The 25,994-nt window shown below is 36.5% G+C and overlaps 2 protein-coding genes and 1 long non-coding RNA gene across 10 annotated transcripts in view; 2 read left to right on the top strand and 1 right to left on the bottom strand.

Annotated features, from left to right (window-relative positions):
- The first annotated feature begins 9,732 nt into the window (after window positions 1–9,732).
- LOC308680265 lies at window positions 9,733–12,249 on the top strand. Of its 2 annotated transcripts, XR_014028898.1 has the most exons (4): window positions 9,733–9,893; window positions 10,513–11,265; window positions 11,685–11,758; window positions 12,001–12,249. It is a non-coding gene; the product is annotated as an uncharacterized lncRNA (long non-coding RNA). The 2 variants fall into 2 exon arrangements; XR_014028899.1 differs by having other exon boundaries at window positions 11,685–12,249.
- Window positions 12,250–13,904: 1,655 nt separating this feature from the next.
- pierce1 (piercer of microtubule wall 1) lies at window positions 13,905–15,556 on the top strand. Its single transcript, XM_081349787.1, has 3 exons — window positions 13,905–14,057; window positions 14,289–14,367; window positions 14,451–15,556. The coding sequence occupies exons 1-3, from the start codon at window positions 13,909–13,911 to the stop codon at window positions 14,631–14,633; spliced, it is 411 nt and encodes a 136-aa protein (XP_081205913.1). The 5' UTR covers window positions 13,905–13,908; the 3' UTR covers window positions 14,634–15,556.
- Window positions 15,055–25,994, bottom strand: part of tjp2b (tight junction protein 2b (zona occludens 2)) — a 72,966-nt gene continuing 62,026 nt past the window's right edge. For 3 of the 7 annotated variants that reach the window (XM_081349782.1, XM_081349784.1, XM_081349783.1), the window contains exons 20-23: window positions 25,817–25,933; window positions 23,948–24,295; window positions 22,902–22,987; window positions 15,055–16,214 (exon numbers count right to left, since the gene is read on the bottom strand). In XM_081349782.1, coding sequence (XP_081205908.1) covers window positions 16,043–16,214; window positions 22,902–22,987; window positions 23,948–24,295; window positions 25,817–25,933 — 723 coding nt within the window. In that variant the 3' untranslated portion in view covers window positions 15,055–16,042. The other 4 variants (XR_014028993.1, XR_014028994.1, XM_081349786.1 and 1 more) reach the window with 4 other exon arrangements.

Here is a 25,994-nt window from a genome sequence, read left to right as displayed (position 1 = left end):
TGACCCCCCGTCTGAAATGATCCGTTTTTAAGAGGCAGCTACTTTAAAGGGATACTCCACTGTAAAATGAAAATTCTGTCATCATATACTCACCCTCATGTTGTTTCAAACCTGTATGAATTTCTTTCTTCTGCTGAACAGAAAGGAAGATATTTAGAAGAATGTTAGTAACCAGACAGTTTCTGGTCTCATTGACTTCCATAGTAGGAAAAAAATATACTATGGAAGTCAATGAGACCAGAAACTGTCTGGTTACTGACATTCTTCAAAACATCTTCCTTAGTGTTCAGCAGAAGAAAGAAATTCATATAGGATTGAAACAACATGAGGGTGAGTATATGATGAGGATTTTCATTTTAAAGTGGAGTATCCCTTTAAGGCTTGTTATGATTGGCTAACGTCATTACATAGGAAACAGTATCAACGCCCACTCGCTATTTCACGCCAGTAAGTGTTTTGAAAGCATCCATATTAAACCATCATTTACAGATGAAGCATTATGAAATCGCTTGCTTACGGTGTGTGATGCAGCTGCTGTCAGATCCAATACAGTTGGGTGCTTCATCTTTCAAACAAAAGTTTCTTTGTGATCTCTCCATTACACTGTGCCTTGCTAACAAAATGCTCCATACAAACACATAATCCTCTGACGCGATCCGGGACGCCGGATAGATGTGTAGACCGCGTCAATGATTATAATGGGTTCTATTTGCTTTTGACACGATGCTACGCTCACATCCAGTGTAGGCGTCAGCCGTTAAGCGACTGAATGCCAGTGGGCGGGGCCTATGGTGCGATGATGTATAGCTATTCGTCGATGTCTTGCTCTGGAGGCAGTCATATGCAAACGTATTTGCCTGTGTGTAGGTATCACAGATCCCGCAATATCAAAACAAGCTGTTTTTGGAGCTTGATCAAATAAATGCTTTTTTTATAATGATGAGGACGTTTTAAGCTGTAAAACTTGCAGGATGTTTGAATGGTAAATGCCAAAACACCAAGGCAAATTTGATTTCGCATGTCATGACCCCTTTAACAGACAGTGAATGTCATTGTAATATATGCATACTGAATTGTTTCTTTTCCAGCTGTATTACTATCAATCTCTCTGTTTGTAAATTTAAGCTATCATTTTATTTTAACACTGTTCTTTTGCTGCCTTGCAAGCACTGGTATTTCCACCAGGAAATGCAAATCTGGTTATTATTATTACTATTATTATTATGAATGCATAATCATCCCCTACATTTTGTGTGAGGTGCTGTTGTAGATGAATAGTTCTCTATGGCAGGTGAAGTGGTAAGCATCTTTTCTGGTTCTTTACTCTTTCCTCCCAGAGAAGAAAGAAGTGTCACCTCACTCACTCATTCACACTTTCTTCCTGCGATGTGTGCACACACACACCACAGCTGCTCCCTTCTTTCTCTCGCTCTCTCTCACCTCCTCTTCTGTATCTCTCACTGTTGCTGTTTCGCCTCCTCTTTATCTTTCTTCTTTTCATATTTTTCTGCATCTGTAGCCCTGTTTTGATGGGATAGTTTAACCAGAGGATGTTTGATCAGGTCTTAAAAATCTGTCTGAATCAAACACCATCATAATAAAAAGCAAAATATGTTTATCGGCTAACTTGGAAAGTCTAATCTCATCTGGATAAGCTTGTCTGCAATTATTGTTTCACAACTACCCCAAGTAAAGGCCCGTTCACACCAAGAATGAATACTATAAAGATAACTATAACAATAACTACATTAGCGTTCACACCAACACACAATATCTTTTTGTTTAATCTAAGAGTGCTGCAGTATATGCCACTTTAAATGCTCGAGCTCTGAAAGTGAATCCAACGATATCGTTTCTCTGTGCCGTTATACTGTAGTTGTGGTGTGAACTGCTATTCTTTTATTTTTAAACGATTTTTAGAACTATATCTTTATCGTTATAGTTATCGTCCTTGGTGTACATGGCCCTTAAAGCCAAATAGGTCTGGTAGACCTCGGTTATAAATTTAGACTTTTTGCCAAGTTTCTATATGAATGGTTAGTTAGCTGATTCAAGATAGTAATAGTTGATACTAATCCTGAAGTAAGAAATCAAAAATGAGGTCGTATTTACTGTGAAATTTCACTAATAATTTCAACTACAAACAAAAAAAAAAATTTTAATGCATTTTGGCCGTTCATTTACACGACAACAGTGTTTTTGGAGCCTGAAAACGCAATCTTTTGAAAATTTGTTTCAAAGTGCACGTTTTTGAAAACTAAACATTTATTGTCTCCGCGTAAACTACAAAAATGCTAATTTGTGGAAGCGGTGACGTCATGCGCATGTATATTGCATAATGCATAATTCAGCGTTTTTAGTCGTTTTTACTGATCTGTGTGAACAGGGATCGCTTTGATGACATTGTCGTCTTAACACGAAACTTTTCAAAAACGCAAAGGAAAGACTTTTCCGGTTTTAGTACATCGTTGTGGTGTAAACGAAAAAGTATTTTCTTGTCAAACGTACTCCAATAATCTTTATTTCGAAAAATCGTTTTTACAGTGTGCTCTAGTCTGAAATGCTGACAACACAGGCAAAGATATATATATCTATGTATAAAGACTCACTGCTCTATTTTGGAATGTCACTTGGCCAATCAAATAATTGGATTCCGTCTGAATCAGTACATGAAATCCCAGATGTCCTCTATTAATAATTGTAACTTTAATTGGCATTTAGAAAAGTGATCAGCCTCTTTTTCTCTCTTCTTCTGCGCTCTCTCTCTCTCTCTCTCTCTCTCTCTCTCTCTCTCTCTCTCTCTCTCTCTCTGTCAGCGCAGTGGATGTGGCTGTGTATGGTGTAGCTGTAGTGGTGCAGTCCAGTAGATGTTGATGGTGGTCCTCAGCTGGTGCTGTGTTTCGACGCATGCATGCTTGCCCTGTCTCTGTGTGTGTGCCAGTCTTAGGGGGTCCAAGTCTCCATAAAGTTCAAGCCTTCGACTTCTGATGGTTGAACTTAAACTTTTTGAATTGTGTTTGTGCCTGTTTATTTCCTTCTCTACTTTATCTTGAGTGTTTTATTTCTTTTGGAAAAGATATGCATGGTCTTGTCTCTACACATCCCCCTAAGTTATTCTTTTAAATTGTTTACACCGTTTTAGATTCTTTCTTTTTTGAGTCTCTCTGAATGATTGATATCCAGGTCCAAGATTAACAGTCACCAAGCGCCAAGTAAATATATCATTACTTGATAATTAACTACTAAGAATAAAGTCGATAAAACCTGCTGGTGAATACAGTGAATAAAATGTGATTCAAAGACACATAAAATATGTAACACTATTAATACAATTTCTTGTTATATATCTTGCACCAAAACAAAATCACTACGTGTCTTTGTTCTTTTACACAACGACCTGCAATGAACCAAACTGTGTTTTGAATAAAAATATTGAAGAATAGGGTTTCTCAGACCATGAGAACTATTTTTGCTCATTTACCCACTACTGTTAATTTTGGACCCTTTCAATATCATTCTGATTTCATTTTTGATGTTAAACGCAAGTATTTACCTCATTCAGGATAGATTTGGACTGCTCTTCAATAATAGGTTCTGAACGTGACGAATACTGTCATATCCATTCATGAAGAAAAACTACCGCAGAGCTGAAATGTCTGTTTTTCTGTATATTGTGCTTTTGAACTTGCTGGATCCCTTCCTTCGAAGACCTCATAAACATAAAACTGCCAAATAAAGTGTGAAAGGCTTGTGACTTTTTTTTTTTTTTTGCAAATGCTAACCAGTATAGTAGACAATGATTTGAGTTTTATTTCAGTTATCAAATCATTCATATTGTAAAAGTCAAAATTGTATGTCTGTCGAACTGAGCAGTTTTTATGTAGAAGTTTAACAAATTAAAGGTCATTTTAAAATGGTTCTATTTGTCCTGTTTCTCATTTAACTAAATGATTGTGTAACGTTGTGTAGATCAGCTGGATTTAGTTCTGGGTCTTAATTTACATCCATTATTGTTTATTGTTACAAAGTGAACCTGGTATTTAACGTGGTCTTGCATAAATTACTGCATGTCATTCAACCCATTTATGTTCCTAACTTAGCTAAATTATACTGCTACTGTACATGAGTGAATTTTGATTCAACCTCATTTTTAGATTTAATTTATTTAGCTATCTTAAGGATGTTATATGCATTTTATTACTTGTCTTAAGTGTTGTTATTGTTAACTAACTCTAAAACAATTTAAAATAATCATTAACATAAAGCTAAAACATTAGATGGAAAAAATTAAACTTTGAAAATTTTAAATGTTGACTAACTAGCATAACTTGATGTACTAAATGACTAATTAAAACCTAGCTAAATTGAAATAGAAATAAAAGAAAATGCCAAAGGCACATCAAATTACTAAAAATTTAAATCAAAGTATAAAAACAAAAGCCAATTTGAATATTAATAAATACTATAGTAGTATATAAATAATAATTAAATAGCACTGTTCAAATTATTAGCCTGCATTTTCAGGTCACGACCCCACTAGAACTGTAAATGTGACCACAAGGGGGCATCAGATCCCGAATCAACAACAAATCAAGTGTGGTGAAATTCCTAAATGTGTCCCGCGGCGAAATCCTCTCACGCCCAATCGTGAACGGACCGAGGGGGATCACCACCACACCACAACCCCAAACCAAGGGAGCCTCCGCTCCAGCCTGACAGACAGTACTACACTGTGCTCGATTTGCTCGAAGTCCAAGAACATGAAAATTTTTACAACAAAAGCATGACAAATGGGTGCCACAATACGTCCCAGAGTTACTCAAGTATGAGCAAGAACAGAGATGACACAACAAAGAGAATGTAAAGAGCTGGAGTTCAAAAATAGCACTCATGTATGTCTTCATCCAGTATTGTGACTTTGCTGGGAGTAAAAACAAAGATGGGCCTAAGTTGAGTAATAGAAGTTTAAAAAGTCTATATGTCGAGTCGGTTATGTAACATAATTTGATTGGATTTGTCGCGAATCGCCATCTCATAAAATCTCAGGAGCAGCCTCTTCTCATGTCTCTAAAGAAACCCTCATTCACGTGTAACAGGTCATATCCTCGATGGTCCGGTGCAGGAACGTGGAGCGCTGAGCCGTGCCTGTCTGCTCTAACAGGAACCCAGCGCTTCAGATGAATGGCTTCCTCCTCCTAAAATCCGTACCCTGCGGTCTAGAGCTCAAAGTTGAAGAGGCTTTAGAAGGGAAAAGGGGGTGCGATTGGTTTAGCAGGTGAGGGCTGGGAATGCCAGATAAAGAACAGAATTTCTTGCATCACTTCCGCTGTTTGTTCTTCTTTCTATTTCCAAGCAATGGAATGCTTTGCCATTCAGGAGGCGAGGAATTCAAAACAAGTTCATTAAGTTTGAATAGCGTCTTCTTTTTAAAGCTGTGTTTGACCACCCCACCCTAATATCACAAAGGGCTTTCCACAATACACATCCGTCAGCCTCCAAGAACTGATTTCCTGCCTCAAAACACATTTTCATTTGAACATATCAGATTCTGTAGCAGTCTGTTTTTGAACAAAGTAATAACAGATGTTGGTTCCATACTGATGGAACAAACTAATGTTTGCTTTTGCTTAAGTGTCGGTTGCGGGATATGTTCATATCTACTGTAAATAGATGTGTTGGTCAACACGAAGTGGCATAGGCTTATTAAGGATAAATCTACACCTACTCAGCGCCTCCTGCTGTTATGGAGGAAGAATAACTAATTTTGTAATGGAAAACTTGCATACTGCCTACTTTTTTTTTGTACAAATAGTATAAAGTGTTGTCAGCTAAAACTGTTTCTTAAAAATGAAATAAAAATGAAATAAAATAAATATTAGATGAAAAACTTAAAATTAGGAATGTTGCATTGGCAAAAAATTACTAAAACATAAAAAAATAAAGCTAAAACTAGAAATATTTAAACTTAAACTAAAATTAAAACTTAAAATATAAAAATTAATATTAATAAATACTATATAATATTAAAATAACACTGATGTGAAACTGCATTATGGGACAAAACATTCAGCAATAAAGTGCTGCTGCAGGAATGTCAAACCCGGAAAAATAATTCACCAGTGGTTGCCTTAAGATTTTCCTATGGGTTTTTATAATGAGTGTGCATGTGTGTTTTCAATAAGATCTGTGGTAAACATATTTTGACAATACTTGGACATTTCGCTCTACATTCGTAAATTACATACACACAGATTTTCGAATTTTGTAATGTTTAATATAAAAAGCATTTGGTTTGTAAGTAATAAACGTTATAAGTAACGTTTGGGGTGTGAGTGTGTGCAGTTTATGCTGCAGAACAAAACGTCCAGGTATCGATTCAAGTTGTTTACCACAGACCTTATTTTATTCATTAAATTGAAAAACTCATAGGATAATCTTGAGGGAACCAAAGTTTTTTCTCCTTTTGGAGAACATTTTAAAAATCTATAAAGCCTTTTTCTAAGAACCTTTTGTGCGATGGAAAGTTTCCATGGATGTTAAAGGTTCTTCATGGAACCATCCATGCCGATAAAGAACCTTTACTTTTAAGCGTGCCGTCTGCAAACAAATGCTTCAGGAGCTTTGAACTAACTTAACTTTTCTGTGTCATTTTAGATGTTTGATCATTTGGTGGATGCATGTAAGTTTCTCCTCAGGTTCACTGACCTGAACATTTTCTACTATTTTTTGACAACTACAAATTTAAGTGTTCAAATAGGCTACTTTTTGTCATCATTTTTAACAGTATGTCTGTTTTATATATATATTTAAAAACTATAAAACTTTTGTGAAATATTTTGCTTTAAGAATTTTTTGTTATTTAATGACATCTATTTTAAGCCTAGTTTAAGTGTCCACATACTTTGGGCGCCTCAGTATTGTGTTAATTTTAAAAGTTTTAAGGATATGGTTCTGAAATGTTTGACCATGCCCACGGAACTGTTTCATAACAGCAATTCTCGAACGACGTGGAATTTACTTTCGATGAAGTATAAGTAACGCGGCTTTGTGCTTGAGGTCTTTAAGTGAAAACACTGATTTTCTCCCAACACTTCAGATTTGGCACCATTTTGTCTTTCTAAAATCTGTCACTCACTGCTGACGCAGATCCTTTTCCTGAGCGGGTGAGATTTTTATTGTTCAGATGCAGCAGGCCCTGCTATCTCCATCCACCAGTGGCTTCCCGTTTCCTCCAACCCTGGAAATGCTGCATTTCTGTCTCCCTCCTCATGCTAACCTTCAAACATAAATTAAAACCCGTTGGCCTCTTGTTTCCCCTTTATTTTCAATGCTTTTCTGTGTTAATACTCTGTGATATTTTATTAAACAGGCAGTTATGGTCCTGGATTCTAATTGAGTCTTTTTGTCATTCTGTCAGTGTCAGGGACTAATTAAAAATCAGTTTATTTATGCAAGGTAAAGGCGTTTCCATCACGCGAAACGACCGTTGTTGACTGACGCGTTTCGATGGCTTTCCTTTGCATAAAAGTACTGCTGTGATAGTACTGTGTTGCATAAAAGTACTTCCAGCACAATAAAGAATTTATAGATTAAATACAATGTATAGCCTACAAACCTTTATTTTACGAAGCAATGCACCATTTCGGTGGCGTTGAGAACTGCTCTCTTCTGACTTCTGCAAAAAGCCCGCGATACTCAACAACAGCTCGTTGCTTCAGTTAAGACAGAGGGTGCATTGTTTCAACTGTAATTGACCCTGCTACTAACCCAAGGGCTGGGTAACACAAAAACTACCCAAACATAGGGAAAAAAAATAACCTAAAAATTACCCAACAGGCTTAACCAAGCATTTGGCTTCAAATAACACATTAAAATGTGTTACACGTGACATTAAAACTATTGAATATTAAAAAGTGCAGATGTGCATTTGGGGTTACCGTGATTTTGCCAAGGAAGACATGATCCTGGAACAACATATCTGGCCATAACTTATCCTTAAAATCAGAGGGAAACAATAGAAGGGCTGCAAACTTTAGAGTTTAGCGTGGAGTGAGAATTATGGATGTGGGTGGAGGTGAACTGATTCATAAGCTTTGATTCGATTCTGATCTTGTTTCAATATTGATTCATTTGGCAAAATCAGTATACAGTAGGGCCTACATGATAATTTTTCTTAAGGAAACAAATCCTCTCAACTAATGCTGTAAACATACAGGGAAACCTGTCAGCTGCTATTGTTATTAAAGGTTAAAATGAACAACTCATTCTTATTTAATTAATGGGTTTTATAATAACGTTATAATATTTTTAATGATGTAAGAGTAAAAATATAATAAATATGTTATATAGTGCATGTATTTAACAAAATGATCCTCTCTCAAGAGTTCATTTTTCTAGCTAACTAACATGCTATATTATATAGTCAATGACGTTTTATTCACGTCTTTCCGTTGTTGAAACACTCATTGAACGATTACATGAGACATGATACATTTCAGTAAGCTGTACTGTATCTTTCAACGTAACTTCTGATGTTCATTCATGTTATTTGGTGCTATAGTAGGATCGGTTCACGTGCCACTTAAACTGAGGTGCTAAAGCGATCTGTCACGCCACATTAAAGAGCGCCAAAACAATATTTCTGTCATGACAACTCTCAGAGAGATTGCCATGATAATGGATATGGCAATGTTCATGTATTTGGTCTTGGCAGAATAGATCTGCTACGCTGCTGCTGCTGCAGAGCAAGTACAGAGACTTGCTGTTACCAATACATTCACAGACATGCTGCTGCTACACGTGTAACATAAATGAAATAACCCCCGTAGCAGATCTATACAGGTGGAGCTGGGGAAGGTGGAGGGTTTCTGAAGTGCACTGCAGACTGCTAATAGCAACACTACTTGTATTTGAATGTTGAGCTGCAGCTCATTGGCTGCTAATGCAACAGCAACCAATCAGCTGCACTGTGTAGAAAATGATGTGATCACTACTAAATGAGTTAAAGAGTTTCATGCCAGAACCAGGTAGGCTATCTTTTTTTTTCTTTTTTTTTTATAAAATTGATAGAATTTGAAAACTGAGACTTTGTTTCATATCAAAAGTAACCTGCTGTGTCTTGTCTGTCGGTGCGTTGTCAGTGTCCTCTTTGCCCTGCGATGTTTTTTCACTGAATGAGAAAATGGATGTGTGGCGTGAAAACATTGTCAATTGTGTGAGTCTCACGCTGAATGCGTGAGAGTTGGCAGCCCTAACGTTGAATTACACTGATGCAGAAGCACCTAACCCAGTTGTAATCTTAAAGTTGACATAAACTGTAAACTTTCCCTCAAATCTGATTGGTTGATTGGAATGTTGTTTCAGGATCAGCAGAAATGTTGATCCAGGAACGTGTTGAACTCGGTGAATCATGTTCACCATGTTTTCGAAGCACAGTTTTCAACAGCCCCAAGCAGAACTAAATGAAACGTAGTTATGTAAAATATATCATTAGAAGATGCAGCTATTTTAAAAGCAGTTATCTCTGCTTAAGTGTGCATAACTTCCCACTTCAAAAGAATGATAAATTCTTCTCAGAGTTCACTGACAGACTCCAGCAGTTCTAGGAGGATGGAGCTTGTTCTTTACAGCAGTTTTATCAGTTCCAAACACACACAGGATTTCCGGTTTGGGGAATGACCATCCCGATTCCTCACTTCCACAGGAAGGTCAAATAAAAGAACCTCTTTCACGAGAAAGGCATTTCATTTCTCACATGTCTGGACAGAGGTATCAGCAACAATGACTGCATTAGTAAAGTCCTGCTTCTGGAGCACAATCCTTCGTCTATGGACCTCCTCATGTCTCAGATTCACCAGCTGGACCGAATTTGGAAAAAGATCCATACATTTCAGGTAGAGTTTAGAACAAACAATTTCCCAAGGATTTTTGATCACACTTTACATTGCATGCTACTTTTTGACTCTAATGAACAATATGTCGTTGCTTTTTGGAAATGCTTTAATTATGTTATTGTTGCTATTTTAGTCCAAAACAATAATATACAAAATGGACACTGTAATGCAAAGTTTACAGTATGTTTCAGTTAAAATTTTCTTAAATTAATAAGGCCATTGGCTTTTCTCTTAAAGTTGTGCTAATGAATAAATTTATATGATGCTTTACCTGATTTTACTTAAAAAGTAGTATACAAGAATCATAGAATAATACAAGAATTTTAAAATGCTTTACTTTATATGTAATATATTGTTATACATTTTATTAACATTTTAGAAACAGATTTATAATTTATTTTTAATCAAACTACGTCAGCTGATCACATCATTTTACAATTTGCCAACAGAGGGCGCAATTTTAAATAAAGTAGGGCGTGGAAGTGTTTATTTGTTTTGTGCATGTATTTATATTCATATTAGAGTGGAACAATGTTCTAAACAAAGTTATTTCAGATTAGTCTAACAATATCGCTTTGTTTAAAGTATTACATCATGTTTTTCTACTCCATTACTGCAGCCCTGGATGGATTTAAAGGGATAGTTCACCCAAAAATGAAAATGTTGTCATTTACTCACTGTTCCAAACCTGTATGAATAAAGGCCCGTTCACACCAAGGACGATAACTATAAGGATAACGATAAAGATAACTATATATGCGTCCACACCAACGAACGATAACGGTCTTTTTATTCTAAGCACGCGCGCGCGCCCCATTTTAAATGCGCGAGACCTTTAAATTAGAGTGGATTCTGATTGACTGTCAGTGTTTTATCGTTCGACAGCTGAAAAAAAATCGTTCTGAAAGTGATCCCAACGATATCGTTCCTCATATCTTTATCGTTATAGTTGTGGTGTGAACTCTGTTATTCTTTAATATGGAGAACGATTTTTAGAATTATATCTTTATCGTTATCTTTATAGTTATCGTCCTTGGTGTGAACGGGCCTTTACTCTCTTCTGCTGAACACAAGATATTTTGAAGAATGTTGGCAACCAGACAGTTGACAGTAGCCATTGACTTCAATAGTAGGAAAAAAAATATTACGGAAGTCAATGGCTAACGTCAACTGTTTGATTATACCAACATTCTTCAAAAAATCTTCTTTTGTGTTCAGCTGAAGACAGAAATTCATACAGGTTTGGGTGAGTACAACTTGAGGGTGAGTAAATGATGAACTATCCCTTTAACCTCTCAGAATGTATCAGGCACCTCTGAGGGCCACTAAAGAGGACTAATGAAGACTATGCTACTTCTAAAGTCTGCAAAAGGTAAAGTCTGCATAATTGTAACAATTTACGAATATGTTAAAATTCTACGTGTTTGCAACAATATATATGGTTTAATTTTACAATGTCATGCCTTGATGAGAAGAAAGAAGCCCTTTTAACTGCTTCACAGTCCATTATTACTTTTGGTACGCGCTAGGCCAGACTCAAACTCGTACCGTGAGTAATAATGCACCGTGGCAGTGTGTTTATCAGCGTGGAGAAACTCAAGCCAGGTTTGGAAGCAAATTAATAAAGAGGAAACATTTTAATGTGAATGTTTGCATACATTAACACTTTGCACTTGCATCAAAACCGAAACCATGCCCACACCTACTTTCCTTTGGCATTATTCAATTCACTTTTTTTTTTTTTATGAAACTGCACTTGTTGATGGACGCACTGTATTGTTTTAATTTTAGGTTTAAAGTGAAGTAAATTGCATTCGATGACAGAAGTGGAAACTCTGCATAACAACTCAAAATGTTTATCAAGGGTATGCAGCATTACACTCCTGTATGCAGTCGGAACATCTGAGCATCACCTCCAGTGGAAATCAAGAGTTTACCATAAATTTGGGTTTTTACTATTATTTTCCATGTATAAAAACTACAAAATGTAAATGTTAAAGGGTGATTTAGAAGTGGTTGTATGATGTCCAAATAAATGTAAAAAATAAAGTTTTGTAAAAAAGCAATGATGGTTGAATCTGTTGTTCTTTTGCCTTTTTTCCCCTAGGTTGAGAGGTCCGTGGACGTCTGACAGCCTTTTGAAAACTTCACTGTTCATTATAATCTTTTTGCTTTTGTAACAAAACAGATTCCGTCATCACAGAGTAACATGCAATTGATGCAGATAAGAAAATGCTAATGTGTATACCATGTTTAAATATGTTTTATTAAATAAAAATAATAAAAAATGGTTTATATTTTTATCAATATTTAGAGAATTCAATGTGCAATGTGCAATAAAATATATTCCAAATTTTTTGAGAAAGAATTTTTTTTATGAAAATGTAAGTTTTCACTCACTAGAATATATATATATATATATATATATATATATATATATATATATATATATATATATATATATATATATATATATATATATATATATATATATATACGTACTTATACTACTGGGCCGTTGAATGCTTGAATCTGATTGGTTGACGAACGTTCTAAGGTGTGCATTATTTTCAGGGAAACGCACAGCTAAAGTAGTTCCAGGCAGGTCTTGGCCGCATTACAGTTCCATATCACTTCGCGTAGTTAACGGTAATAACGGAAAATAGGATACAATTCATAACAAGAAAAAACATTTAGCCGCATGCGCTTGATCTGGAATTTTCAGTGTCTAGCTTCACAATCAATGGAAACATGCAGTTTAATTTGAATAAATAAAGTATATAGTCCTATCTATAGGCTAATCAATAGAAAATTAAACTGAATATAGGCTAAATAAATGGATAGTCCTGCAGCACGGATTATTATTGCAGATAATATAACAAATAAATAATTATTGATAGGCCTACTTGTTAAAAGGGCTTTGTGTTTCATTTATTTGGCTAGTCTACTGTCATCTGTCAATAATAGAAAAAAAAAGAATGAATTCGAATTAATTACAAGGAATTGAATTAATAAATAAATAATAATATTGATGCACATGCTTTTCTGTCTCATTATTGCAACATCTCTCTCTCTAATAATTGCATTAATAACTGGGGACACACTTTAAGGCCGGTTATGAATGTAATTTGATACGTATGACTGATCATGCCCAAACGCGTGTTCAGCGCGTTCAGTCTGTGTTCAAAGCGGTTCAAAGTCGGTGTTTAAAATATGCTGCGATGAAAACAGTCAGAAAATGTGTCAGCTAGTCGTGTGTCTCCAGCATTAGTCTGCTATCAGTGGCTCAGACCTCCGTTACTAACTCTAAAATGACGTTTTGGAATTAGCAACGGTGGCTTTGGATTAGATGCGTAATAAATTAGTCCTACATACAAGAGCGTTTTAATGACAAAAACTTTACAAACGTCTTGAAATACATAATCTGAACAATGTTTCGAGGTGTGGTAACTGTAGTATAAGCGGAATAATTGACTTCAGGCCGTTGAATTATTAGAAAAATAATGCACACCCGAGGTGAACGGCCACTCCGCTTCGCGTCGTGACCGCATTACCACCTCGGGTGTGCATTATTTTTCTAATAATTCAACGGCCTGTCGTCAATTATTCCTTACTTAAATAACCCCCCGGTTTAAGCCTGGTCCCAGACTAAAATGCATGTTTGAGCGGTTTTAATTGAAAGCAACTTGCACTGACATAGGCCTATATCAAAATATGTTAGTGCCATTGTTTTGTCTCAAGATGCACACTAGTAATGTTTTTTCTAAGGCACGTTAAAAAGCTACTTAGCCTAAAAGGCATATTCCTAGCTAACCCCTGTCTGTGAAACCAGGCCATAGAGGTTTACTTTATAAAATGCTGACATCTTTTTCTATCTTTGAAAAACAATTTTGTGAAGAAATGACCAACTAAAGACGGAGCGGAGGCACATGACCTCACCTAGTTACAATGTTGATAGCAACCGATCACTCGCGAGTAGAGTGAGCAATCTGAGCATTGACCCACAAACGGAAACATGGACGATCATTCCGCAGATGAAGGGACAAGGACGGAGCCTGGAGTGTTAGCTAATGATACATTTGAAATAAAGACAAGCGATGTGTACAATATGGATAAAAACTTACCAACTCGCTTTAATAATCCGGAGTGTTTCAGAGGATACAGGTGAGAAGAGTCATGCAGCCGCAGTACATCATGTGATCTAAATCTGAAATAAATGTATTATTCTTTCGTTCATTCATATGAATTATGCTTTTCAGAGGCATAGATGAGGCTAATTAGTATCTATCTATCTAGATAAAATACGTACACTATCATTGGTCCATCTTCATAAAAATAAGTAAATCAAATTATACCAATAACAATGATCCTAATAAGCCTCATTATACTTTTTAGCCAAAAAATGATCAACCATCGGTACCAAACAACAAATCAAACATATGGAAGCAAAAAACCAACAGTTCATGAAATGCCGGTAAGTAAACCTACACAGCATACACTGCCATATTAATAAGATTATTCACACATTAGTATTTACACCCACCGTTTATTTTTCAGACAATCTTTAAAGGAAGTCGTCGGAAGTTTTCTGAGCATCTTCTGAAAAGTGGCATGTACAGAGAAAACGGCTTCAACACCGTGCTGGACAAGAGCCGACTCACTGGACCCAACACAACCAATGCGTTTCATGACAGAATCAATTTCCATTACTTATACCATACAGATGGGAAATCTCAGTAAAATAGTCAATTTATTTTGTATATAACAAAGCAGTCATGCTAATTTGATGCTAGTAGGGGTTGGATTGTCATTTTTCTGTGCAGACATAACTTTGTAAAAATCTTCATTTACTCTCCCTCATGTTTCTTCAAACCTGTATGACTTTCTTTTCGGGGAAACCTAAAAGATATTTTGACAAATGTGGGGTTTTTTGTCCATACAATGGAAGTCAATAGGCTCACATGTTAATTGGTTTTCAACGTTCTTCAAAATATCAGGTTTGGAATGACCTGAGGTGAGTAAATGCTCACAGAATATTCATTTTGGGTGAACTATCCTTTTAATTGTATAAAATTTTGAAATTCCATTTCATTTATAGCCTACTGTGTGTGATGGATTCCAAAACACTTCCTGTTTGAATATTAAAAAACACACAACTAAGTCAAGAAAGTCAATATAGTTTATTTTATTTGGTGTAGTAGAGTGAAATTCCACAGTAGACCTGAACGTAAAAGTCCAGGGAAAAATTCTCTCGCCGTGTGACCCTCACACACAGTGGAAGCCATCAAAATATAATCCACGAGTTTTAGAAGCACTTTGAACCAATGCGTGGAGGTAAAGCGGACTAACCTACAATCAAGCATGTTAAAAACGTAATGCGGTGGGGTTGAAATAAGACAAACCGTGACATCTGCAATTCCAATAGCTCGAACCAACCAGCATCCACCTGAATTGTGAAGTGTCCCTTTGGAAACAGAACTCATTTGTCGTTGCTGTCGCTACACTGAGGATACGGGCGGACGGTATTAAGGGTTTTGGTGTTGACTTTTTCCCTGTTTTTCCTTGGAGCTGTAAGCAGCAAAAATATTGTCCAGAGGGCTGGATTGTCAAGTCCACAAACCTCCAACATTATTCGTAAAGTAAAAGGCACTTCAAAATGTTGTAACAAAATCCAGTGTATTGTCTTACATCATATAACACACATGATCAGAAATGAAGGAATGCAAAGATACCGTAGTATAAACCTTAAAGAGAGTGACGTTTTAAAACAGTTTTGCTTCAGGCTTATAAAAAGAAAGTAACAAAAAGCTGGTTTGTAGCACACGACAGGTTTAAGGTTTTCATGGAGCGAAGACGGGGAGAGAGAGTGACTCGTGGCGAGACGTTTCTGTAGCGTTGCAGAAACTGAAAAAATTGCATAGGCAAGAAAACATGGTTCTGGAATCACACAGAAGGAAACCAAACGAATGCAAATATAAGATTCTATCCACACGGACAGAAAGTTGAACTTCTTTGAAGTGAAAAAGACAAATGTACGCGTGAGAAACTTAAAAGCAAACGGGACTTCCAAGTCAGCAGCAGCAGTTTTGGTGCAGGGCGGCGCCCCGGTGGAATGGTGAAGCTGTGCGGTGAGCCGAAGCAGAGGAACTCTACAGCTCAGTGTCCTGATACTTTTGTGCTGTGTTGTAATAGCCGCGCTTGGTCTGCTCCGCCAGCTGCTGTCGAATCTCCTCCCCGGGCTCCTCTCCAAGGCCGAGCGGGCGGCTCTCCATGTACGGCAGCTTGGAAGGAGGCGTCTGGGGCTCTGGTCGCGCGCTGGAGCTGGAAGCAAAGCAAACAGAGCAAGATCAGTGAAAAATTTTGCGCACTTTTCCACACTGAGAGTTGAATGAAATTTACTCGCTCACCCTCAAGCTGTTCCAACTTAACACAGAAGACATTTTGAAGAATGTCGGTAACCAAACAGTAGAGGGGCCTCATTGACTTCTATAGTATGGAAAACAAATACTATGAACAACTATCAACTGTTTGGTTACCGACATTCTTCAAAATATCTTTTTTTGTGTTCAGCAGAAGAAAGAAATTCATACAGGTTTTGAACAACTTGAGGGTGAGTAAATGATGACCGAATTTTCATTTTTGGGTGAACTGCCCCAAATCTGTCCATCTTAAAGGATAATTCCGGTATTTAGCACTTTGAGTCTCTTTTCTGGTTTGTTTTGGATGAACTAGAGTGGTGGACACAGACATTTTGACGATGGGTCCTGTCTCGACTGTCTAGAATCGCCGTTGACCGCTTCAGAGTGGCTGGCTACGGGCATGCACGAACATGTCCTTAAAACAACCCTTAACGTTCGTTTTCAAAACTGTGCAACTCACCGAGTGGTTAGTGATGTTCGTTGATGATTAAAAACAAATATATCGGGGCAATGTACGATTCAATCCTTGTTATTTGCTATAGTGGAACTATTTTTTCAGATACCTTACAACCGCGTATAAACTTCCGCTCGATATTTGAGTCTGAAGCGCAGTAATATCAACGAGCAATGAGTCCTCCAACAGAAATCAATGGGATTTTACAAAATGCCAAATAAAACACGACAGAAACTGTATTTCGCTGCGCTACTTGTTTTGGAACATCAACGAACATCACTAACCACTCGGTGAGTTGCACAGTTTTGAAAACGAACGTTAACGCCCGTTTCACACATACTCCGTGTGCAGTGCGTGTGCGGTGCGTGTTGCAGTCCGTATGCGGTCCGGAAGCATGATGTGACATTGTGCTTTCACACATCACGCGTTTGCAGTGCGCTTCTGATCCGCAGTTTCTGTGTGCCACAAATTCAAAATGGGTAATTAATTTTGATTTTAAATCCAAACGTTAGCTCTGACATTGTTAAAGGCATTATTAAAACAATATGAAAAGTTATTTTAATCATTGTGATTCTTTGTTTTATATGTAGTTCGATTTGTTGACAGAAGAAAAGCTATCGCGCTATATCTGTTACTAAAAAGGAGAAGAAAGAGACGCATTTGGGTTCACTCAGTCAACCAGCGCAGGATACAGTTTGGTGCATATTACCATCTTGTCTCAGAACTACGACTTTACAGTGACCGGCACCTAAAGTACTTTCGGATGAGTGCCGAACAGATGGATGATGTTCTTTCTTTGGTTGGAGCAGACATCACAAGGCAAACCACAACTTATCGTCCGTCCATCGAACCCAAGCAGAGGCTTGCTGTTACACTGAGGTAAGGACATATTTTTGACACATTAATTACATTTAGCCTATAAATTAATAAATATAATGCTATATGATTTTTTAAAAAAAGTGTACTTAAAAAAGTAAATATGAGTTCAGATGCAAAAGCCTCTAAATGCCATCTGAAATTTTCTTCAAGAATGATAATTTTTATGAATCTTGTATATTTAACTTAAGTAATTTCACTTAAATGTCAATGAAAATTACCTATTAATTGCCATTTAAGTGAAATTAATGAACTTATCTATACAAGCTTGATAAAAATGATCAATCTAGAAGATAATTTCAGATGGCATTTAGAGGCTTTTGCATCAGAACTCTTCATATATATATGTGTGTGTGTGTATATATTATATGAAACGGAATATATATTTCAATATCTTTATTAAGTAAAATATCCAAACATTACAACTCAGTCATGCATGCATGTTAAAACTATATACATTATTAAGAGTACAAAAAACACTTTAGACCTAAAGAAGAACGCTAAAGTAATAAAATTGGCATAATTTAAATGAAAAAAATATTATAAAACAATAAAACAATAAAATAAACAATTAAGTGTAGTGTGCAACTAAATACTTTATAAAGCTAAGGGAACTGATGATAAACAGGAGAGGAGTCCTGTTCTGATCCGTGCTGATGGTAGGATGTAGTTGGGGAAGGTGTTACACGGTGGAGGTGATGGGTCTGGACTTCATGGCAGGAGGTGGTGGGGTGGATTGGCTGAAATCCTGTTGTCTGTGCGGGCTGGGTACGGGGGAACACAGGGCCGACTTGTGTGTTTTGATGTTGTTGAGTTTCATCCTCTAACTCCATAGTTGAAAGGTAGTTGAGGATATGGATTTGTGCCCTGTTTTGGTTCCGCGGATGAAGCCGGTTTAGTTTAGGCACTAAACTGAGGGCAAAATAATACATTTCATCCTCCTGTCTTGGTACATGAGGTGGAGCTGTAATTGTTGGCTGAGTAATAATGTCCAGAAGCTGTTGTTCGGTTGGACTTGGTGATGCAACTCTTCTCCTTTTTTGTCTCTGTCGACCTTCATTAATTATTGCCTGCACTCTGGGATGGGCAGGGGTGTCAACTATTTGTGATGATAATGGAGGAGTACAGGTGGTTGGGGGTGGAGTGGGTGTTGAAGATATTTGACTTTCAAGCACAGGTGTTGCAGACCTTTGTACTACGTTAAGGGGGCTGTAAGGTCTGCTTAGCTGGCATATCTCTTGATCCACATCCTCCTCAGCCAAACTCATATTCACTGGTTCATCCTCTAGCTGCAAAGTGGTTTTTGAACTGAAATAATAACAGGCATTATTAATTTACATTTACAATGTAATATAATATCGAAAAATAAGTTATGAATTTTGAAAACATACTGTATAACAATATTTTAAAAATAGTAATGCAAAATTATTTAACAACTCTTGTTTTCTCTAATTAATTGAGTTATTTTGTAGACATTACAAACATACTAACCTTCTGGCCTGCATATGTGGCAACAGGAAAGACATCACCCGTTCATATTTCCACTCCTTCACAGTGCCACCAGCAGAACCACTTGGCATTTTCTTTTGCTTTTTATTCCTTACAAAGGCATCTCTCAGTAGTCTCCATCTACGCTTACATTCATTCACTGAAAAAAAGTACATTTATATTTTAATACATTGTTGTTTCTTTTGTTCTCAGATACCTTGGCACAGGGGAGAGTTTCAGCAGCCTGGCATTCCAATATAGGCTTGGGATAAGTACCGTGGCTGAATCTGTCCACATGACATGCAGAGCTATTGAGAGGCAAATGATGGCGTCCCAGTTCCCAAAACCAACTGAGGAAATGTGGAGAAATATTGCCACCCAATTTTGGGAGAAATGGAATTTTCCAAATTGCATAGGTGCAATTGATGGAAAACATGTCACCTTAGTGTCACCAGCACATTCTGGGAGCTTATATTTTAATTACAAGGGGACATTCTCTATTGTTCTCTTAGCGCTGGCAGATGCTGAATACCGATTCACTTTTCTACAAGTGGGTGACTTTGGTAGAACAAGTGATGGAGGAGTATATAGTGGTTCAGCACTTGGAAGAGCAATGGAGGCCAACAAGTTGGCTGTGCCAGAAGACTGCCCTTTGCCAGGGTCTGGGGCACAAGGTCCGATGCCATTCACCATGGTGGGAGATGCTGCATTTCCCCTGAAGACATATCTGATGAGGCCATTTCCTGGGAAACAAATTCCACAATGGCGCAGAGTGTTCAATTACAGATTGTCTCGGGCACGGATGGTTATTGAGTGTGCCTTTGGCATTCTTTCATCTAGATGGAGAGTGCTCCACACAAAGATGAACGTGAATCCATCAAATGCTGATTCTGTGGTCACTGCAGCCTGCATCCTACACAACTACCTCCTGAATCCTTTAGAGAATCAAAGGTGGCTGGAGGAGTCAGATGAAAGAGGTGAAGTGCTATCACGTGTGAGAAATGTAGGTGGCAACAGGGGATGCAGGGAAGCCTATGACGTACGTGAGAGGCTTTGCACTTTTTTCAACTCCACAGAAGGCAGAGTGTCCTGGCAAGAACAGATGATCTAAGATGTGTATTAACCATCTCCAAATACAACTGTGTTGAGTATAGAAAACATTTTGAATTGTATATAGTTTTACATAGTGAGTAAAAAACAACCTGTGATATATTTTAGAAAGAAAAGAAAAAAGAAAAATAAATAAATAGATTTAACCACTTCTCGTCTCAGTTCTTTTGTAATGTAAGGACACCCATGTATAATATATATAAAATATATATTTTTAATATAGTTCACATTTGTATTATATAATTTCAAATTTGAAAATACATTTATAATATCAGGCATGTCAATAAAAAGGTATTCTTGCAGTTTGTCTTTGTAATTAAAACATTAATCTAACACATTATGTATGTAACAATGCAGATATTGTAAAATATTAATTATTGTTAGTACATGTCACTTATCTACACCAAAAAGATTATTTTTCCTCTACTGACAAGGCTGGCTGTACATATAAGGTTAGACATTTTGATTAACAATTGGATAGTTTTTTACTATTTATAAAATAAAAATTGTAACATATTAGTATTTATTACTAAATGTATTGTAATTTTTATATTGCTATGTAATTATGTAATTGCACTCCCTTTTATGAAGACTTTTTACCATCTGTCTAGGGAATGCAGATGAAAAATAGCCTTTTGGCTACTTCTGGCATATTGACAGAAATGTTTATTATTGATATGCACTGTCCCAGTTCTAAAAAAAATACAAGTGAATAAAAAAGTAACTATATAATTAAAACAAACTTTTAATTACACTGTTCAACATCTATATATTAAAAACTAATTTAGATTTACTTATGAATTCAGACGTAGGCTACAAATATTCAGATGTTAATTTATATATTTAAACTTTATATAAATTTTTCCTGTTCAGCCCTTCATACGTTAAATTTAATAATATAATAAATTCGCATGGAAGGTGGGAAAAAAAGTAAAGTATTCAAGTTTAAATAGAATAACATACATCAATAATATCTTTGTATTCTAGTTTAAAAACAATAAATAACTTTCTTATATTCATTAAGATTATATCGATTGATAGTCAAGCAATGGAAAAAATATAGGCCTATGTAAACAGAAAACGGCACTTGAAACAAACATTTTAAAACTTACCATCAACACCAATAGCCGAGGAAATTGCTTCCCATGCCTTTTCCTTGGCATTCAAATCTTTGTACAACATATTCTGCGGGTCATAAAGAATTGTGTGTTTTTCCACCTCCACGATTAGACGAGTGTCATCCATATCACCTTCTTCTTGAGTACTTTTCTGTCAACCAGCCTGTCACGTGATTGCCTGCTGTGATGCTGGTGTTCCCCCCAAACCCCTCCCCAAAATATTTATTATGTATTTCTTGAGGGGAAAAAAATAGTTTTATCTGATCGCATTTTGCAATTGGGACTATACTGTTTTAACTTTTTTTTAACTCCTTGACCCTGTAATTTATTAACTGTAGGCTATAACACAGTAACTGCAATTATAATTGTGTATACATTATGAAATTATTCAGTTTCTTGTCAATCTATGTTTATTTTAATGTGAACAATGTACTGCCACTTTAATTCACTGCGGTGCAGCACAGCAAAAATAGACTCGGTGCGGAAACGATCGCTGCACTGCTGTATACGCACCGCAACTGGAACGGATCGACGGACTGCAACCGCGTGCAGTGTGGAAGCTCTGACCTGTTAACATGGGTACGGAAAAAAATACGCACCGCACACGCACTGCAAACGGAGTATGTGTGAAACGGGCGTAAGGGTTGTTTTAAGGACATGTTCGTGCATGCCCGTAGCCAGCCACTTTGAAGCGGACAAAGGCGATTCTAAACGAGTCAGAAAGTCGAGACGGGACCCATCCTCAAAATTTCTGTGTCCACCACTCTAGTTCATCCAAAACAAACCAGAATAGAGACTCAAAGTGCTAAATACCGGAATTATCCTTTAAAAAGTGATCATGTCTCTTCAGACTTGGATTAAAATGCTCGATTCATATGGATTTATTTTACGATGAACTAAAGTGGTGAAAATATATGTCTATGGGGTGTTTTTAATATGCTTTAAGACAAACCATGAGCAAATTCACAAGTCAACACAATTGCTGAGTATTTTCTCCTTAAAACTGAGGTGAACCAAAGACAGTCTCAAAACACGGTTTGAAATCGCTGGTGTTTCTGACGTCACAAACTACCTTGTAACCAATCAAGTCAACGTGTGATCATCAATGAGTGGAGGCGGGGCTAATTTGCATATTCATAGAACCGCATATACTAAATGAGGCAAGTGTTACATTCAAGCCATTTTAAATGCCACATTACATTTAGGGGATAAAATTATTGACTACAGGGGGACTTTAAGGGTTTGAAATGACATGAGGGTGAGCAATAAATGACAGATGTTTCATTTTTGGGTGAACTGTCCCTTTAAGGAGTGGTCACGTATACTGTTGTTGAGAGTGTAGGATTTCCCCATGCAGATTTCACAATGAGTTCGAATTGGTCACGCAAATTTGCTGTATTGAACAACAAAAATCTACTTGGTTTGAAAGTATGTGAACTGTACTTTCTTACATCGCTACACTATGAACAAATACCATAGACCTTTATCGCCCACAAAATTTCACTTATGTGACCACACTTTCAGAACAAAACCAAACTCTTACCCGATAGGCTGTGGCCTGCTGTGGTCCAGTTTCTGAGACTTCTTGGGGACGGCATAGATGTCTGGATGTTTCTGAGCGATCTCCACCTGAAAAATGACAATACAGTATGAACGCATCAGAATTGCTCACTTGTATATTTTGGCAGAAAATGTCAGATCTGTGGTTTGCTACATGCAATTGGTATTTATAGTTTGGTATATATAATTATCTTTTTTATTAAACAACATTTTTACTATCAAGGTTAATCATCAATACTTTTGGATTGTTTTTCCAGAAGAGTGTAAATTTTGATTTATAATTTTATATTTAATATATAATGTTTAATACATAATTTAAATAATAAATATAGAATTTTAATATGAATTTTCATTGATGTTTTAACTGCTAAAATTAGTTTTTTGTCAACCTACCCAGCATCTACAGTAGATGACTGCACAGCAGTGCTCTTAATTTATTTTGTTCTTTTATTTTATTTTTTGTTTTATTATAGCTTTATTAATATTTTGAATTAGCTTTAATTTGTATATTTTAAGTTTTCATGTTAATTTTTGTGTAACTTTTAGTCATTTCATTGTGCTATTGTCTTTTAAATTGGTTTTTATTTTATTTTTTAAATATTGCTATTTAGGTTTAAATTTTTTTTTATTTCAGTTTTAGTTGTAGTTCATTTTAGTTTTAATTTATTTCCAGTTAATAATTTTAGTACTTTAACTTAAAACCTATTTCAGTTTATTGCAAGGGCAACATTTCTAATTTTCAATTTCAGCTTTATTTCAATTAACATAAATGCTTTTAAAAGTTTTAGTTAACAGCAATAACCCTCCAAAAAAACCAACTTTAAATTCCATTCAATTTATTTGTATAGCATTCAATTTAATGTTGAATTTGGTCCACTTTTATTAGCTACTGGATGATGAGTGTAAGGGACACATAAAAGTGTGTAATAAATAATAAATATGCTACTATGCCAACCTAGCATCAGAGGAGACTGACGAAAAGTCGTTGTACTGATCTTCATGCAAAGCCTAAAGATGATGAAAACTCACCCTGGCGTTCTGGGCCTCTTGGATCTCCAGAACTCTCTGGTTCCGGGCGAAGTGATCCATCTGCTCGAAGGCCTTCACTTTGCCCCGGAAAGACCTCTGGGAAGGATCGTCGGGACTGTCCCCCAGAGGTTCATTGTCCCGTATCGGGGGGCTGTTTACGAGGCCTCTGGAGCTGCGGGACGCGAAGGTGGGTTTGAGTGCTGGTGGGGGAGGAAGGGGCTTGTTTTTTGCCGGAGAGTCCTGGCTGCGCGGGTGCTCGCTGCTTGCGGGACTGCTTGAACGAGAGTCGTAGTTTCGAGAGGGGTCGTACTGCCCCCGCGACACCTCCACTTGTGACAGCACTTTTACCTGAAAGACATTTGAATATGTGGTTTAGAGAAAAAAAGCTAAAGTTTTTCAAAGCAAAAGCGCATTCTGTGTGACTGGCTCCTTAAAGCCAATTCACACCGCACCGATAAGACGGCATCAGACACTTCGTCAGGTTCTGTCGGATCCCTGTTGGCATCGGTCAGAGCTTGTTTTTTCGCTGATTGAACATGCTGAATCAGAATCAGAATGTCCGAGAAGTGACGTGCTGTGATCTGGTGACGGTGCAGTATGAATTGGCCTTAAACCACAGGTAAAGGCCAGATTTAGCACTGGATCAAACTGAGATTTAATGCATCTACTGAGGGTCACCACCGCTGTATTTTCACATTGAGATCCATGATTCCAAACACAAAACCTACAAGAGCAACACTACCAGAACAATCTCCAACACTAACTACTAATTGTGCCAGTTTTTCTATAAACACTGCCAAAACACTAAAACTACTATTAACACTTTACAATAAGTTTGAATTCTTTAACATGAATTAATACATTAGGTACCATGAACCCGTTATTGTTCATTAATACTATTAAAAATGTATTTCTTTAACTGAAATAAAGCTGAAGTAAAATAAATTAAATATTAGATGAAATTCTTGGAAATGTTGCCTTTGCAACTAACTGAAATAAAAAAAACAAAGTACTACAACTGAAATAAAAATAAGTTAATGCTAAATAGAAATATAAAAAACAAAAACTAATAAAAATGACATAAGCACATAAAATTGTTAAAACTGTAACTAAAATGAAAACCGAAAATATAAAAATAAAAGCTAATTCAAAATATTTATAAATACAGTATTAGACTGGTATATAAATAATCCTAAATAACCCTGTCATGAATTAACAATAAATAATTTCTACATATATCAATACATTTTTATCAAATTTAAAGATAAGAAAAAATATGAATTGTAAATAGCAAAAAATATATAACATGTTATAATAAAATATAATAACAGATAAATAAATGCTGTAAAAATTACATTTTAATTAACTAATGTTATCGAGTTGAACCTTATTGTAAATGGTTACTAAACTACTTTGTTAGGTCACAGTATACATGTCTGACACAAATTATTCAAAATCAACTAGATTCAAAACAGTTGCTTTCAAGTAAACTACACTAGTTATTACCACAATGTGCCATTGAGCTGCTGCAAGAGGATTCTGAACTGCTGGAAAAATGGTTGCGCCATATCAGGCCGTTCTTCTGCATGAATGCGGGTTCAGTCAGGGGAAGAGTTGTGTTAGTCTGAGAGAGTTTATCATCTTTACTGCAAAGTTTTGAGTCTCTACAAAGTATTAGGAAATGGATGCATGCCACTGCATTACATAATAAAATATCAATGCAACGACATTCCTCTATTTAAAGTGTGTCGTAAGTGTCCAAAAATGACTGCAATTTTAGTTCTCTTTTAACACTAGTCTAATATCTGGTAAATGATGAATGGTGTTTTTAAGAAAGGAAAGCCACTGGGGAGCATGACATGAGCTCACCTTCGCGGGGTCAGGCAGGAAGGTGGACATGAAGGGGGGGCTAGCCTCGGTCAGCATCTCTCTGCTGCCCACCCTGCGGATACGACCTCGAATCTCTGGGCTGGACTTCCTGAGGATCTGGAGGGGGGACAATTCAGATAACATAGAAAGCATTCATTCATCCATACACACAGAAATG

The sequence above is a fragment of the Scardinius erythrophthalmus genome, assembly GCF_964197995.2.
Source record: "Scardinius erythrophthalmus genome assembly, chromosome: 20".
NCBI classification, from domain to species: Eukaryota; Metazoa; Chordata; class Actinopteri; order Cypriniformes; family Leuciscidae; genus Scardinius; species Scardinius erythrophthalmus.
Note: the sequence above shows the minus strand (reverse complement) of the source record. Positions and strands in the feature narration are given on the sequence as shown.